Raw genomic sequence first — 16,017 nt, forward strand, 5'->3', positions numbered from 1 at the left:
GAGAGAGTGAAGGGTGCTAAAAAGAAAATGAGGTTTGTGGCTGTTATTTGACACAAGGTTTGATAAAAAATTGGGGTTTTTTTTTGCAGTTTTAATGACTATCTGGTCCTCCGGTAGGCTCTTTCTTAAGATATCTAAGGAAACCTGAAGCCGATCCTTCTTCCATATATTCGACACGTGTGTCTAAGAGTGCCAGCAGCCACAGCTCCTTCACTGGTTTATTTAATCCTAAAAGAAGCCACCATATCCAGCAGATCAGCACGAGTTTAAAAGGACTACGAATTCAGTGGGACTAAGGTTACAATAAAAATCCCAACTCTGAAGCACAGAGTCATTAAAAGTTGATGAAATCAGAGATGCTGTTAAAGAATTAATCCTTTGTACTCTGTGGGCAGGGCCCACGGTGTAACTTGAGAGCAAGGGGGCGTAACGGTCAAAAATATTTGTATCACAAATCTCAGTGAGACTTAAATTTGAACTGAATAACAACACAAAGTTCAGAGTGTGTCCTTTTCAATGTGTCGCACCAGTGACCAGCTGAATAAGGTTTAAATGATTCAACGAGATCGAGATTTTCTTTACCAACAGACATAATAACTGATCAAAATTCAATATTATTCCCCCCACAAACTTTGAAACTCTGCAAAGTCTTGCAAACCTTTTTTTGGTGATTGATAAATCAGAGCACAGGAGTATTTAAGTTTATGATGAATGTTTGTACCTCAAAGAGAGTGCATCAGCCTCTCTGCAAAAGAGAGGCTGTTGACACTGGAAGTGGGATTTCAATAGTCACCAGCACACCAAAGGTTCAAGGCGAGCTGAGAAAGAAAGAGTCAGGAGGAAGGATTTCAGAGAACGGGGTCCTCCTCAAGCATAAAATCCAGTTCATGCACAGGTGAAGAACTGATTTATCAGAAAAGTCTTGACTGTTAACAATCTAGCATCAATGAGACCCAAACAAAGAATCATCTCCTTCCAGTCCTTCTTCTCGAGGCACGACTCAGTGGGCGTCTGGCCTGTGTTTACCCAGGAAGAGGAGACTCCACCGGCAAGAGAGGCGAGCCCGGATGAAGGAAAGCCAGGCTGGATCCATGAGGCTCGAGTGGTCGCCGAGTTGGAGAAAACCCCCCCAAAATGAGGCAGGGACCAGACCCACAGCTAAACCTCAATACTCTTAATCACCCCACCTACTTCCCCTGACTTCTGCAATGCTTCCTCTGTGAAGTGACAGCAGGTGACCGACACAGGTAAGCCAGTATAGATGGTGGGATGCTGGACGTTTGATCACCCAATCATTAATTATCCAAGGTTTATGGGATGATTTGATATCAATGAGTGTCTGGCAATGATCCAACAGAAGAGCGAACATAGAACAAAAAAACAATACAAACAATAATCGAAGCAGGCCTAAGAGGCGGAGCCTGCACACTGGCGCATCTTCCCAGCCAAGAGGTGGGAACAGGTGTTTACTGAGCAGCACAGAAAAAAAGGTCAGGTACCCAGAGGCCAGGTTAGGCTAGTGCTAATGGACAGATTCAAGGCTACATACATAGGGTATATGAATTATGACCATCTTATTAGTAATGGATAACACTGATGCATCAATGAATCCAAACACAGGAAAGAGAAAGCAGTAAGAGGACACCTAAACAGGTAATGCATGTCTTGAGAATAAAGACAAGAAAAAGTGGAATATAAGGGTGGAAAGCATGAAAGTAAGAATAAATCTTTAAGAGTGTTCAAAAGGTTAATGCAGTAGGTCCGTGTGAAGTAAACACCAGGCAGAAATTCACTTTTATCACCAAATGAATGCAAAGCAGAGAAAGGAGACGCATTGTCAAGCTTAGTTCCACCTCAGCTGGATTGCCATTGATTTTTTTTCTTTTCTTAGTCAGTATCCCCTCTGTCTCTCCTTTTCAAGTCCTCACTGTCTGTCCAGGTGCTGGATGTAATTGGATTCGCTCACTGAAAACCTGCGATTTGAAAACTCTGCTGGAGTTTCGACAGCTAGTCACGCTCGAGCCGGCGAACATTCACAGCCAACCGTCGTTCCCTGAGTGTTAACATCCATATTTACTGTTTACACACGCGTTATGGATACACTGATGTACTTATGTGTATTATATAATCTGCAGGTATGCATCATTTGACCATCACTTACTAAAAATACTAAAAGAACAACTGAAAGAACCAAAATGAAGCAACATAAAGAGCAAAGAAATGTCCTGTTATTTAAGCTGTAAGAGAATCCTCTTACTAACATGTACAGGAAAAGATAGACTCTGTAATCAATTGGGAAGTTGCCCAATTGTAATAATTAATTTGTCATGTAACCTGAAGCAAAAAGAAGCAACAACATCAGTATTCAAAGACATCTGCTCAAACTCAGACAAAAGGGAAGGGCAGGCTGGAGACTGCTGAACCCTGGTGAACACTTCATGGGTGAGCAAATAAAGCATGTAGGTGTCTTCAATGGGAGTCGAGCAGAGCCAACAGAAAAGCACCGAGTTGAAAATGTTAATGAATGAAGAGGAAGAACGTTTCTAAAGCCATCGCTGTTCCCGTCCTCGAAGACTCTAATACGTGTTAACGTGTAAAATGATCGTGTGGCTTTTCAGCTGGGATGTACTCATCTGAGTTGGAACCACATGTAGGCAGATAAATAAAGTCAGTATAAAAGGTACAATCTAATCAGCTTCATGACCTTCAATATAAATTTACGTCTGCTACCCTTGATTTAATTTTACACTGAACAACAGAGCCTGCCCTGCACCAGTCCAGCACAGTGCATCAGTCTAAACTTCACCACAATACTGCAAACTAACCCGTTTAGCCCGCTCTCCCAAACGTGCTAACGTTCTCATGCATTAACATTTCCAGTTTACACCTGCTGACCTGTCCTTACCTTTGAAAATAATCTTATCTTCCTCACCTGTCTTTCTTACACCTGTCACATTACTCCATTTAGGACCGCTCCTCTTCCGTAGCACTAGCTACATGCTAAGTACAGTGACACAACCTTAATACCATCAGCACCATGAAGGCATTAAAGGGACAAGAAGAAAAAAAAAAAAGGATAAGGTACGAGAACATGATCACACACAAACACACACCGAACTGCATGCCAGTTCCTGATACACTCCATCTCTGTGGCAGTTATTTGATTATACCTTGGGGCACCATATGAGAGAGGGAGAGAGGGAGCAGGAAAAAAATGAGACAAATTTGAATTTGACAGCGAGCAAAAGATGGAGAGACTGGCAGCGGGAGGGCTGAGATAAAGAATAGTAGCGACAGTGCCAGCGGTGGATCAATACCGTGTTGAGATATTCATTTGGACTCTGCTGGGGTTCCCAAAGCAAGCACACACTCTGTCCCCCCCTATCTGTCTCCCTATCGCGCCCTCTTTGTATCAGGATCTTATCCTGTCCCTCTCTGTCCTCTGTCTCGATAGTTCACCACTGGGTGTCACTGAGGGAACAAAAGAGGCAACTTCAACCTCAGTCTGCTATCGAGAGCATCTGGATGGTCGGAGTGAACTTGTAGCAGATCAAAACTGGGATTCATTCACTTTTTAATTAAGGCAATGTTGTAAATGAAGGCTTTATCGTTAGCAGACCAGTGACTACTTCAATCTGCATTTGGAGTTGAGTGGGTGGGAAATAACATGATCACATCATTAGTGCTAATGTACTTTGTTGTAATATTTTGCATTGTATATCTGCATATCAGTCCAGCATTGGTGTGAAATAGAAGGACCCTAATTACTCTGATAGTTTCTACCATATGGATGTTGATGAGAATGGCTGCCAAAAAGGAACAAAAAATTGGCAGTAAATATTTTTTACTGGGTTCAAAGCGGCTGCAATCTTAAAATGCTTTAAATCCTGTCAGCTCACAGTTGCAGTAACATCAGCATTTGTGAGCACGGCAGCGTGGTGGTTAGCTAGAAGGTCCTGGGTTCAATTCCACCTTGGCCCAGGCCTTTCTGTGCGGAGTTTGCGTGTTCTCCAAGCGTCTGCGTGGGTTTCCTCCCACAGTCCAAAGACATGCAGTTACTGAGGTTAGGTTAATTGTTGATTCTAAATTGCCCATCGGTGTGAATGGTTATCTGTCTCTCTGTGTTGGCCCTGCGACAGGACGGCGACCTGTACAGGTGGGAGAGACTCCAGCACCCCTGCGACCCTGAACAGCATAAGTAAAAGAGAATGGATGGATGGTTGTTCAAACAGCCATTTCTACAATCATTTCTATCAGACAGCACTGCATAGTGGAATATTTTGAAACTCCAATGTCACACAGTCAGAATCAGGGGACCTGCTCATCAGTGCTTTTAAATGTTAACTCTCCGACTCAAACACAGTTTAAGTTTCAGCAGCGTTCTTCCATCGTGTGGCTACAACACCATCGGAGCGACCCAGGATCCCATTCGGAGCACCGCTGAAACAAAACCAGTGATCCCTTCTTTCTGAAAACCAATCATGACTAAGCTCTTAATACTGTTAACCTTGAAAAGATCTTCGAACATAAATTCAAGCTGCATAAACGCTGTCAGACTGCAAATGTTCTGTATGTATTTAGCCTTCATTACTCTCTGTAACAAAGTAACACAATGCAAACCCAGAGAACACAGTAAAGCTACATTTGGCACAGTTACTTATTTTAATGAATAAAATCTGATACTGAAATATAAATCAAAACTCGTGCTGCAGTGACTGCCAGTAACATTCTTGGAGTTGGAGAGTTTGGATGCCACGCGTGTCAAAATGATTTAATCTTAACTGGGAACAATGTGGCCTTCTATGTTCTTTGAATTGTTAATACTGGTCCTTGCTGGGTGACATTAATAACAGCGTTCCTGATGTCCTGACATCTAAATGTACGAAAAACTGAAAAGCCGTCCGAGCTTTGCTGCTTTCCAGCCGGGAATCTGAGGATCTCTTTATTCACAGCTGAGATCAACATTAAATCTCACATTTTCTGAAACGCTGTGCTGATTTTCACACACTCATGCAGTCTAGTACAATACTGTTTTCTTTCTAACACCTTTGATTATGTGGTTAGAGTTCATTGAGCACACTTACTCACCAATGCTCTGCCTCACACAGTTTGATGCAGGTTCACCTACGTGTGCCCTATATAGCTACGGTCCACTGGTTCAGACTCCTGAAAGGCTCTGCTGGGGCAGCCATCAGGCATTTTAAATGATGACTTGATGCTGGTAAAATGCTTCCTGATGGAAAGGTAAGTGTACTTTTCCCCCCCGATGGCTCAGGGACCTGTTTGTCTCGTTTCCCCTGCTCAGTCTAAAAATAGGTTAGAGCATCATTTCATACAGCACTCGGGCTCAGCTCCCTGGTAAAGACAGGATCCAAATCTATCAGCTGACAAATGTTGCCGTGGTAAATTGCAAAACTGAACTTGCTTTTCAGCTTCAAGTTTCAGCATGTAAACGTGCAATTGTCTCTTCACCGTGAATCATAATGCTGGGATTCACCCCCCGGAGTGTTCACAGTCCTATGAACAGTAAATTGTTAAACACCGTTGCAAATGTGAAAATGAGTTCTTGAAAACGTCTATCCAAAGTAATCCAACAACATTATGAATTGATTTGTTTCAAGCAGAATATCTGATGCTAGCTGAAGTCTGAATGAGCACAGCCAGAGAGCTGGATCCACTGAGGCTCTGCATGTCGGGCTCTCAAACACCTCCGTGGTTTGTTTCATCAGCTCACAACATTTCTGGTATGTTAAACCATTTATAGCTTAGACTGCTATCTTTGTGTTGCACAGGGTAAAATGAACATATGACTTGTATCTAACCGGAATATCAATAATAATAATAATAATCATCATCATCCACTTATGAATGTTGACAATGCTTAGTTTGTCCACCAGAGGGCACTCTGCAGCTTCAATGGCGGCAACCACAACCAGCTGCTCCGATCTGAGTCGGCACTGTTGCAACAATAAAACAAGATTTTTTTCCCAAACTGTTATAATCTTAATAAAAAAAAAAAGCTTATATTTTGCATGCCTTAAAGAAAGAAAAAGTATCTGTCAGTATCTGTCTTAAAAATCCTACACTGGTCAGGCTCTGCTAGTCACCGTTACGCATGAAGTGGTGAAATCACTCCGGGGGGGGAAGTCGTGATGGCACTTTTGTCATAAACAGCGTCCCCACCACGGTCTCAGTATTCAAACCATCAAAACAATAACACAAACAAGAGAAATTAAACGAGGAGTCAATTAAATTAGAACCAATATACACGTCTGGCAAGCTATCACAAGGAATGAGACTACTTGTGTATTGTTGTGTAGCTATGTCTCATTAATAGAAAGGATTAATCTGTCTTAGTGGATGGATATGATGCAGTTTGAGGGCTGCCAACACCAAGTGGTGTTCAGCCATTTCATTAATGCTATGGCATGCCAATCCACATTGTTATTAAACCCAGAGGTACATGCACCTCCGCAGGATGATCAGTCACTGGGAACCTGCCAAAGAAGTCAAATGATGAGAGCGCAGCATGTGTTCCAGCCTGTTCTCAGAGCAGTCTCGTTATTGTCACTGCCACATATGTGCAGGACATCCAGAGGACTGGAACTGTGTTACTCTCAGACCTGAGGTGGAACGGTGGAAACATACATCTAAATCTGAATTTGTTCCTCACGTCACGGAGCTTCTTATTAACCTGATCGAGAACGAGAGAAAAGCCCTGATGGCTGACCCAGATGTAAACTGAAAAGTGACACAATGTAAAGTTGCTTCAGAGTCCAAAGTGTTGGGGCGCCTGAGTGGCTTAGTGGTGAAGCCGGCGACCACATACACATGCCGCGTTGCGGTGCAGGCGGCGCGAGTTCGCATCCCGGCCCCGATTTGCCCGTGTGTCTTCCCCTGTATCTTTCCCCCATTTCCTGTCTCTCTCCACTGTCACAAAAAGCCACTGTGGCCAAAAATAGAAAAAAAAAAGAGTCCAAAGTGTTAAAATACTCTTTCTTTAAAATTTACATTAGATAAATCATGAACCGGAAAAGCGCACACTGTTTACATAATATTCCAAAATTCATACGTCCATCAAGACAAAGGAAAAATCTGTAGACCAACATCCTAAAACTGTGGTGAGGCAAAGATCAGCCAAAGGCATTGAACCCTTTCTGAAACTTCACAGGACCGCTGCAGTGGAGCAAGTCTGACACCACTAGCACTCTTCAGCGAGCTGTCCATCCAGCTAATCTCAGTCACTCAGCAATTCTTTTCTCAAGCTTCTTGATCAAAGAGGTGACAAGGGACTTAACAGTCATCCTCACAGAGCTTCAGAAGTCCTTTGCAGGGATGGAGCCATTCGAAAGGACAACTATTGGAACAGCATGCCATCAATCCCCCCCTTTTGTCACCTAGAGCAGCTGGAATGAGGCCACTCTGCTCAGAAGGCACATTTAAGCTGGCTCAGAGTTTGCTTAACTCCTTTTAAGGATCACTGAGAGCATAAGGAAAAAGATTCTGTGATCTGCAAGTTGAGAACTGGACGGTTTTGGACAGACTTGAAGAAAACACTGAGGACTGCTGTCGCCTGTGGCCACCATCACATGGTGGTAGCATCACACTACTGCGGGAGATTCTCTGCAGCAGGAAAAAGAAATTTATCAGAATTTAAAAGAGGGTAGGTGGTCGAATGATGAAAAAAATGCTCTGGAGTACATACAAAGAAAGCCACAGAGTCAAGTTCACAATAGAATTACTTCAACTGTTACTGAGTGGCAAAGCAAAAGCCTTGGACTTTAACACCCTCTCCAAAAAAAAACATCTGTGAAGAGAACTGAAGATGGAAGTTTAAAGATGATTTGCATTCATTTTGAAGACTGACAGGAACTCCAGAAAGGACAGATCTGGGTCTCACAGGCCCGGAGAAACTGCAGCAAAGTACTCATTAAAATATTTTAATATGATCATTAAAGAAAAAACTGTTTTTGCTTAATACTAATCAATTCACTTATAGCGCTGAACCACAACAACAGTCGCCTTAAAGCAATTTTCACTGGAAGGTAAAGACCCTACAATGATACAGAGAACCCCCCCCCCCCCCCCTATGAGCAGCACTTGGTGACAGTGGGAAGTAAAAACTCCCTTTAACAGGAAGAAACCTCCAGCAGAACCAGGCTCAGGGAGGGGGGGTCATCTGCTGAGGGGGGAGAGAGCCAAATATCCAGTTTGTTATTGTGTGTCTTCAGTACATTTTTGCATTTTTAGAACACAAAATCACAACAACACGTTTCTTTATGTTAGCCCTCAGAATAACGAGTGTTTCAGTTACAACAGATCAGTTTATTAATGCAGAGCCTCAGCTCCTGTCTTATTAAAGGCAGCGTCACAGTGACACAATGATTAGATATTTCTGTGCATGCATGTATTCCTGGAATCTTTCAAAATTATTTTCATGTTCATAATGTTTTATGTTATGTTTATGCTTTAAAGCAAAAAACAAAAAAAAACAAACTTTTTTTCAGCTCTGTTGGCCTAATTTTGTGATTTCAGCACACATTTGCTTTCTTTTCCCTCTCTCTACACTGAAGGGTCGTTACTGTATGCGTCCCTTACAGCATCCTCCTGCATACCAAATGAGATGCATGTTGGTCTGTCGGTACATGTTAGGGCTGCATGACGAGAAAACACACAGAGACAGCAGTGGCACTGGGGCATTTTGCATGCATTCAGTCATGTATGATCCTATTATACTCAGCGCGCTCGTGAGGGGAAACGGAGCACTTGAAGGACATCAGGTAAAAACTGCTGTTGCTCCAGCATTTGACAAACAGTTCCCAACAATCACTAAAATATACACTTAAACAAGCATGCAAACATTTTTCCTGACATGCATGGAAACGTATTCTGCTTGAAGATGCATCGTCCTAAACACACTTGCTGAACCGGAGATATGTACTCAGACATGCATGAGAACACATATGGAAACTTTAATATGTCTACTCATATGGATTAGAAAACCTAGCTGACCCATAGAAAAGGGCTGCACTGAGACCAGGGTACGCAGAGAGGTCTATGCTAAAGCTGCCACCCTCTCTTCTAATCATAAATTAGCCACTGGGTTATGAGTTTGAACTTCTGACGACCTCATGCCCCCGTCTCTCTCATTTAGAGGCATCTGACGTGAGGATATGGTTATGTAATTTCAAACTGAATAACAAGAAAATTAGTTATAACTGTGCTTAGTTATAGTTAAGTTTGCCTTTTTCTGTGTTATGTTTAATTGTGTTTTTTTTGTTTAAGCTAAACAGGCTGATGAATCAGTTTTGGAAAAATCAAATATAAAACTAACAAAACTGCACACGTGTTTCAATTGCTAATGTTAATTTAAGCGTGGCATTACTTTTAAAGTAGCTTTATTACTTCTGGCAGTCAAGTTCAGCAGTCAGCTGATGGCTCAGCTGATTCCTTCTGTGCATCTCATTGGTAAAGGGAGCGTGGCGCATGCTGCTTCAGCCTGCAGACAGTTGCTGCTGCCTTTGTAAGCTGCTTTTTAAACCCACCTCCACCCCACGGGGAAGTCCCAGAACAAAGATAATAAATATATTAAAACATTTTTCTTCAGTCTCGGTCACTTTAAAGGAACTTCAGCAGCTTCCGGTTTCAGTTATGTGGGTAAACTGTGTGAACAGAGCGATCCTTTAAATCACAGGGTCCCACAGACAGCTCCACTCTCGAGTATCTCAAAATATATTTGCCCAAGATGCATTTATGGTCTGTGTGTTATGAAGCTGCTGCATAACAAAATGGACATTGTGGCAACGTAAATAAGAGCTAATTATATTGCCTCCAAAGTGATGTCATTTTAAGCAAATGCTTTTCATTCCACCAACAAAACCAACATAACTTCAACTCAAAAGCACAATTCCAATAAAAACTACCAATTAACCAGGTCAAATGTGAGGCGGCTTCAGTGACAACTACACCATGGCTAACAGATGACTTCTGGCAGGTCAGAATATCGAAGGATAACTGACAGCATCACCACTGGCAGCTGAAATGTATTTAAGGAATAAAACAAAATGACAGTTTGAATGGGAGGGACTGACTCAGGATTAATGGCCTATATGTCTCCTGCACACAGCGGGTCATAGTTATAAGTTACCTGTTTCATGTATTTAAAGGTGTGTGTGTGTGTTTAGCGGCAGCATAGTGGGACGCCAACAAAAGCTGCTGTTCTGAGACGTCTATTCTCAGCGCAAAGTCTAAGACCTAGTTTCTTCAAAAATACTAACGGTTCTCTTTGCACTGCCAACTCGATGAACCTCTGATTTGTTTACCATGTGTGCTACGCGCTCCATCCCACTCTCAATCAGAGTATCACAGAACAAGAATTTAGAGTTTAGAAAACACCAGACTTTGTGCGTGCATTGGTTGTCGAGACTCTGCGCCTTCTCTGAGGATAAAAACAAAGTGAAGTAATCAAGGCTGCCCTGCTGCTTCAGTTTTCCTGCAAGAACCATCGTTAGTACCAATTATTCTTCACCATCACTCCATTTGTCACTTTTTTTGGTGATCTTTGCAGCTTTTTATCACCTGACTGTGGATTACTGTGTGGATCAGCCACACTGTAACCATTTCACTCAACACATAATGGCCAAAGTTCAGAAGTTCAAAAGTGAAAATCATTATTTCTTACAGTGCAGCTTTCCATTGTCTTCAGTCTGCCCTTTGGTAAGTGGATGCAGCTCAGCTTTACTGAGATCAGATGATTGAATAAGCCAGACTAAGACTTTCCACATTGAAGAGCTCCGCGGCTGCCTTTTCACATTTGTTTGAGGCTCTTGTCCTGAATGATGATATGTTACCAATAAATTCAATTCGCCTGAGTACTGGCAAAGAAAACGCTCCTGTATAACTCAGAAGCATTCTTTAACAGATGAGGTGACTTAATCTGGGCCATTTTTTCTCCACACTTTCCTCTCTAGATTAATAATAATAATAATAATAACTTCATTGGTATAGCACGTTTCAAAACAGAGTTAAAAAGTGCTTCATAGTTTGAATAAAAAACAAGCATTAAAGTATACATGTGTCAGTGTTCAGCTGTGTGGCAGGCAGGTTGGATTGAATGGGAAGCTTTAATAAAAACGTCTTCTTACAAAATACAAGAACTCAAAATCCAACTCTTAACCAAGGCTGGACCAGAGTCAGCCGTAACTAACGTGGGAGACGGAGGGGAAAAACATTCAACTGGGAATCACACAGCTAAAGGAAGCGTAGATGACAACGTGACAAGAACCCGAGAAGAACTGAGGGATTAAATACACTACAAGGTAATCAGGGAGAGCGGAGACAGCAGGAAAGGAATTAGACTAATGACACAAGGGAAGCAAAACTGAACACAAAGCACACGGGATAAGGGATTGTCAAAATAAAACAGGAAGTGACCAAGCATGACAGAAATTCACACGCTGGTCAAAGATGACAGCAACGTTCTCAGCAGATGATCTGAGGTTACCGGCGAGGGGGTCGATGTACTGACTGACCTTAGAGAACCTGTCAGGGCCAAACACAAGAACCTCAGTTTTACTAGAACTGAGATGGAGGAAATTTGAATGTATTCAATTAGTAATGGCAGAGAAGCGTTCAGTGAGGCTGTTTTATCAGCAGGATAACAGGGACTGATGTATAATAGAGAGGAGCCAGGGAGGGGTGGCAGCTAGAACCTCTGTAATGAATTTAGGAGGGATAATAAGTGAAACAATATCAGGATGATGTGTGGTGGAAATCGGTTTAAACTCGGACAGCAGACCTGGCTGAGAAAGCTGTCAGGATACAGAACTGCAGCCTGATCTCATCATTAAAGAAATCAATAACATTTTTTGTTTTCTGATGGTGTCGAACAAGAACCTCCGATTGTGTTTATATCATTAATCAAACTAGCAAAATATAATGTTTTTGCATGTTTTATGTGTCGGTTGAAGGTGGTCAGTAACTCCTTCATGTGGAGATGTTGAACATTGAAGTTTTTCCATCTTTGGACTGTTTTAAATGAGCTTAAAATTTGTCTTTATTCAGTTTTTGTGCGGTCTGCTCATTCAGCTCCCGAGGCTTTGATGGGGTTTGCTTCTTGTGCTGAATGCTCTGAGTTATTTTCACATGTATGCTGAAGAGCTTTGTCCTCCTTCTAGACATTTCTTACAGTGGACCACACTGCTAATGTTGGCAAACTACCTTTAAGATGTTCTGGATGAACAACACTACATCGATCTAAATATCAACCCTTACCTTGCAGTCGTGCAGTGTGGGAGTCCAGACACGAAGCTGCCCAAGAATGAATTAGAAGCCAACTGTCAGCTCACTCATGAACTCTTACAGGGTGAGACACCAGATTTAAAGCGATGTGCTTCACACACAGTCCCACATGAATTAAAACTTAACTCAGCAACATAAAATAGATTTTAAAAAAAGTTCTCTCATACTTACAGTCTAGACTGACTGAGCAGTTTTTACAAAATAATATTCACTTTTCTATGGTTACATATTTTAGCTTCTTTCCAAGAAAGATATTGGTTTCATTTACTCTAAGTTTAGAGTTTGTAGTTCACTTATTATATGCCAGAGATGGGTGCTTCAGTGTAAATACGAGTCCATGATGTACTAATATCCTCCAGCCTCCAGGTCAGACATTTAGTGCTTCATTCATTTTCAAAAAGATTAATCCGGCTCGGGGACGTGATTCAGCCTTTGGTCACGTCGCTCTTTTTCTTAATGAAAGTTAATACATGATTTGTATGTGTTATGAAAAAAACAGCCAGGATCTTTGTCGGACGTGATTTTCTACCTGGTCACAATCAAAGAGCAGCCTCTGGAGATAAACGAAGCCGAATAAGCCAGCTCCTCTCAGCCGACTCCAAAGCTAATGGATGATGTCACAGCGGCTGCAGCCGTGTCCCGGCTAAAATACAGTTTGGAGATACCAGGGAATCAAAAATCTTCCCTCTGAAAGCACCTTGTTATTTTCCTATTCACAAAATGTTTCAACAAAATGAGAAAAGCCTCTGCAGAGCCCGCTTTCATTCCCATCTTCCCTTCAACAGATTATAGAGGCTATGGGAGGATGGCTCGTCCCAAGCGTTGGCACCGTCTGTTCCTGAGGAGGTAATTGATACCAATACTAAAACCTCTAATCCAGCTGATTGGACTGAACATCTGTTGAGGGTGTATATAAGTATGCTCGTGTATGTGTGTGAATGTGTGTTTGAGAACCGGGCACTGCTGAGGCACAAATGTGAATGCGATGGAGAGAACCTTTCATTTTCTATTAAAGTGGTGTGGATGGTACATAAAGAGGGGAGATACAGACAGGAAGAGCAGTGAGAGCACCGATGAAGATTAATAGCTGAGGGATGCAGAGAAAAATAAACCCTTTAATCAGTTTATTTGGAGAAAAGGTTTTACTCGCCTTATTGGACTGATATTAATCTTTATTTTATGGAATTCATGGTTTAGTGTACGTTAATGGGGAAAATAATGGACAGTCCCCCATATATCTGTTTTAGTATCCATATTCTTGGGGCTGTGATGACTTACCAGCATGTTTATGCTCCTAGTTAGGATGAGGGAACAGATGATTAAGAGGACTAGATGTCAGTGGAAAGGAAGAAATAGCAAAAGCAGGAAGAAGTATACAGCGTCATAAAAAGAAGACGTGAATTATGATGTGGAAATTAAAGCTTGGGAAAACCTTGGAGTCTTTTATTCGTGCTGGAAAACAGAGCAACAGGAATACAGATTTTGTGGATTTGTGAAACAGTTACTTGGAGACCCATTTACACTGGATAATAACATGTAATTTATTTCTGGGGAGTTTGGACATTAATCAGTTTTTTCATTTACCTGAGATTTTGTTGCTGAGCTTCTGTTTTTTTTATTGCGACCTAAGCAACACTTCACAATGAGGCGATCAAAAACCTGCCGAGCAGGTGAAGACCAGGCAGGTGAAGAACGAGGAACGACCTTAAAGTTAACGAGTCGCTCATCAGCCCTTCCCTTACTCCTTATCCAGGACTTTATGGCAGATGATGATTTTTTAATAAAGAACCAGCTGGAAGATACTTTAATCAACAGCTAATTGACCCAAACACTGTTCAGGACAAAACTAACTACGCACTCGTTACCGATTACTCCAACATTAATTACCAGCATTAATAGTAATTATTTCCTCACCACTTTTGAAATGATTTCTTTGTCCGTCAGTTAAAGGGAAGCACAGACGTAGCCGCGTGTTTTGATTTGTGTTGAACTGTTAATGTGGATCACTGAACAGCTGATATTTCTCAGCCTGATGGATCAGGTGGTGCTGATTTCTCTGAACTCTAGAATACAAAGATCTTATCTGATAGAAAGAGTGGCTTCAGCTATTAGTTATAATCCATCTGGTAATAAGTCATGATGATTCTTTAAGAAAATATGAATGCAATCATTAAGATAAGTGTACTATTTAGAACCCCTGAAACCTCAGTGTACGGGTGGAGATGCACAAAACGAGTAAGTGGATAAGGAACAGATTTAGGGGGATATGAGACTTCCCATGTTTTCGACCTTTCTGAGCCTTCAGCTTATCACTTTTATGATAAGCATTCTGTGAATCAAAGCTATTTGGGATTTCCGATAAGGCAAATCCAGATTTGAGCAAAGCTGATAAGTAACTGTACATTGAGAGTTTAAGCTTAAAACAGGGTAAGCATTGTAGGCCTGACGAAACGTTTGGCAATTTCTTTGGAACCGCAGAGATTCAGTCCCAGAGATTCACACGAGGCCGGCTCACTGTAACAGTGTGATCAAACCCTCCTGTTCCCTCCTAAATGAGCTGAGACCACTGACAGCTGAGACCTAATAAGTGTCTTCTTATATTATTTTAATGTGTTATGCCAACATTTTCTGTTGATGTGCACAGAAGTCTTTAGGCCACGGTGAATGTTACAGGATGCAGTTTGGACCTGACCTGTTGGAAACGCTGGTGTTGTGCCAAAAAAAAAAAATTATTGCCTGTATTTAAACAGTTGTAAACAACTTTTTGGCCCCTAATATGTCAAACATATCCCTCATTAATGATATCGAGTCATTTTGAGCCAGAAACAACATTCCTGTCACAAAGTAGAAGCTGTAATCAGTTTTTTTACGTCCTTCACGTATCCAGGTAAAAACTCTCACTGACATTAATCATATCTTTTTCAACCGAGATCAGAAATGGCAATAAATATAACATCACAGTCCTATAAAAATATTGTAAGTGGCCAAAAAGGACTGATTATAATGTAGGTACAAAAACAAAGAAGTATAATGATACTGCAAAACAGGTCATTTCTTTATTTTATATATAAACCCTTCATAGATCCTGTTTACTGCAGTCTTATTTACCAATATAAAAAACATTTTAGACATACAAAATAAACAAACATTAGAAATCACTTTTTAGCAGATGATTGTTTTTTGGCACAACACCGGGAATAAGGCTTAAATGTTCCTATTGAATTCTTTGGTTTTAGCCGAGTGGAGATGTCAGCATTGAAAACTGGAGACTGTGAACCTGAGACTGCTGAACCGTGATGGCGAGCCACCCCGAGGGGAGCTGAACTTCCACTGAAGCCTTCTGTTATTGATGGATCAACTCACATTCCAGAGATAAGGAAACTAATTCACACTTCTGAACGGTGGTCGGACTACACCAGTGTTTTCAACCAGTGTGCAGTGGGAGATTGTCAGGTGTGCCGTGGGAAATTATCCAGTTTCACCTAATATGCCACGAGTGTCTGTGCTGCAGTAGTGACTGGGAGCATAATCATGTAATACTCTTCCATATCACTAGACTAGACAGCAGCAGGTAGCGAATTGCATTGTACATAGAGACAAGAGAATTAAGCCACGTTTCCATACGGAACGGCTCGCCGCGATTGGACGGCATCTCCATTAGAATCAGGTACACTTTGTTGGTCCTTTTTTCGTACTCACTCACCCGAGGTTCTAAGC

The 16,017-nt window shown here is 41.6% G+C and overlaps 1 protein-coding gene across 1 annotated transcript in view; it reads right to left on the reverse strand.

The window, feature by feature from the left end:
• naaladl2 (N-acetylated alpha-linked acidic dipeptidase like 2) overlaps positions 1-16,017 on the reverse strand; it is a 411,382-nt gene that overhangs the window by 83,051 nt on the left and 312,314 nt on the right. The window contains exon 14 of the mRNA XM_030727141.1: positions 3,500-3,505. Coding sequence (XP_030583001.1) covers positions 3,500-3,505 — 6 coding nt within the window. The remainder of the gene's footprint in view (positions 1-3,499; positions 3,506-16,017) is intronic.

This window comes from Archocentrus centrarchus, chromosome 4 (assembly GCF_007364275.1).
Source record: "Archocentrus centrarchus isolate MPI-CPG fArcCen1 chromosome 4, fArcCen1, whole genome shotgun sequence".
NCBI classification, from domain to species: Eukaryota; Metazoa; Chordata; class Actinopteri; order Cichliformes; family Cichlidae; genus Archocentrus; species Archocentrus centrarchus.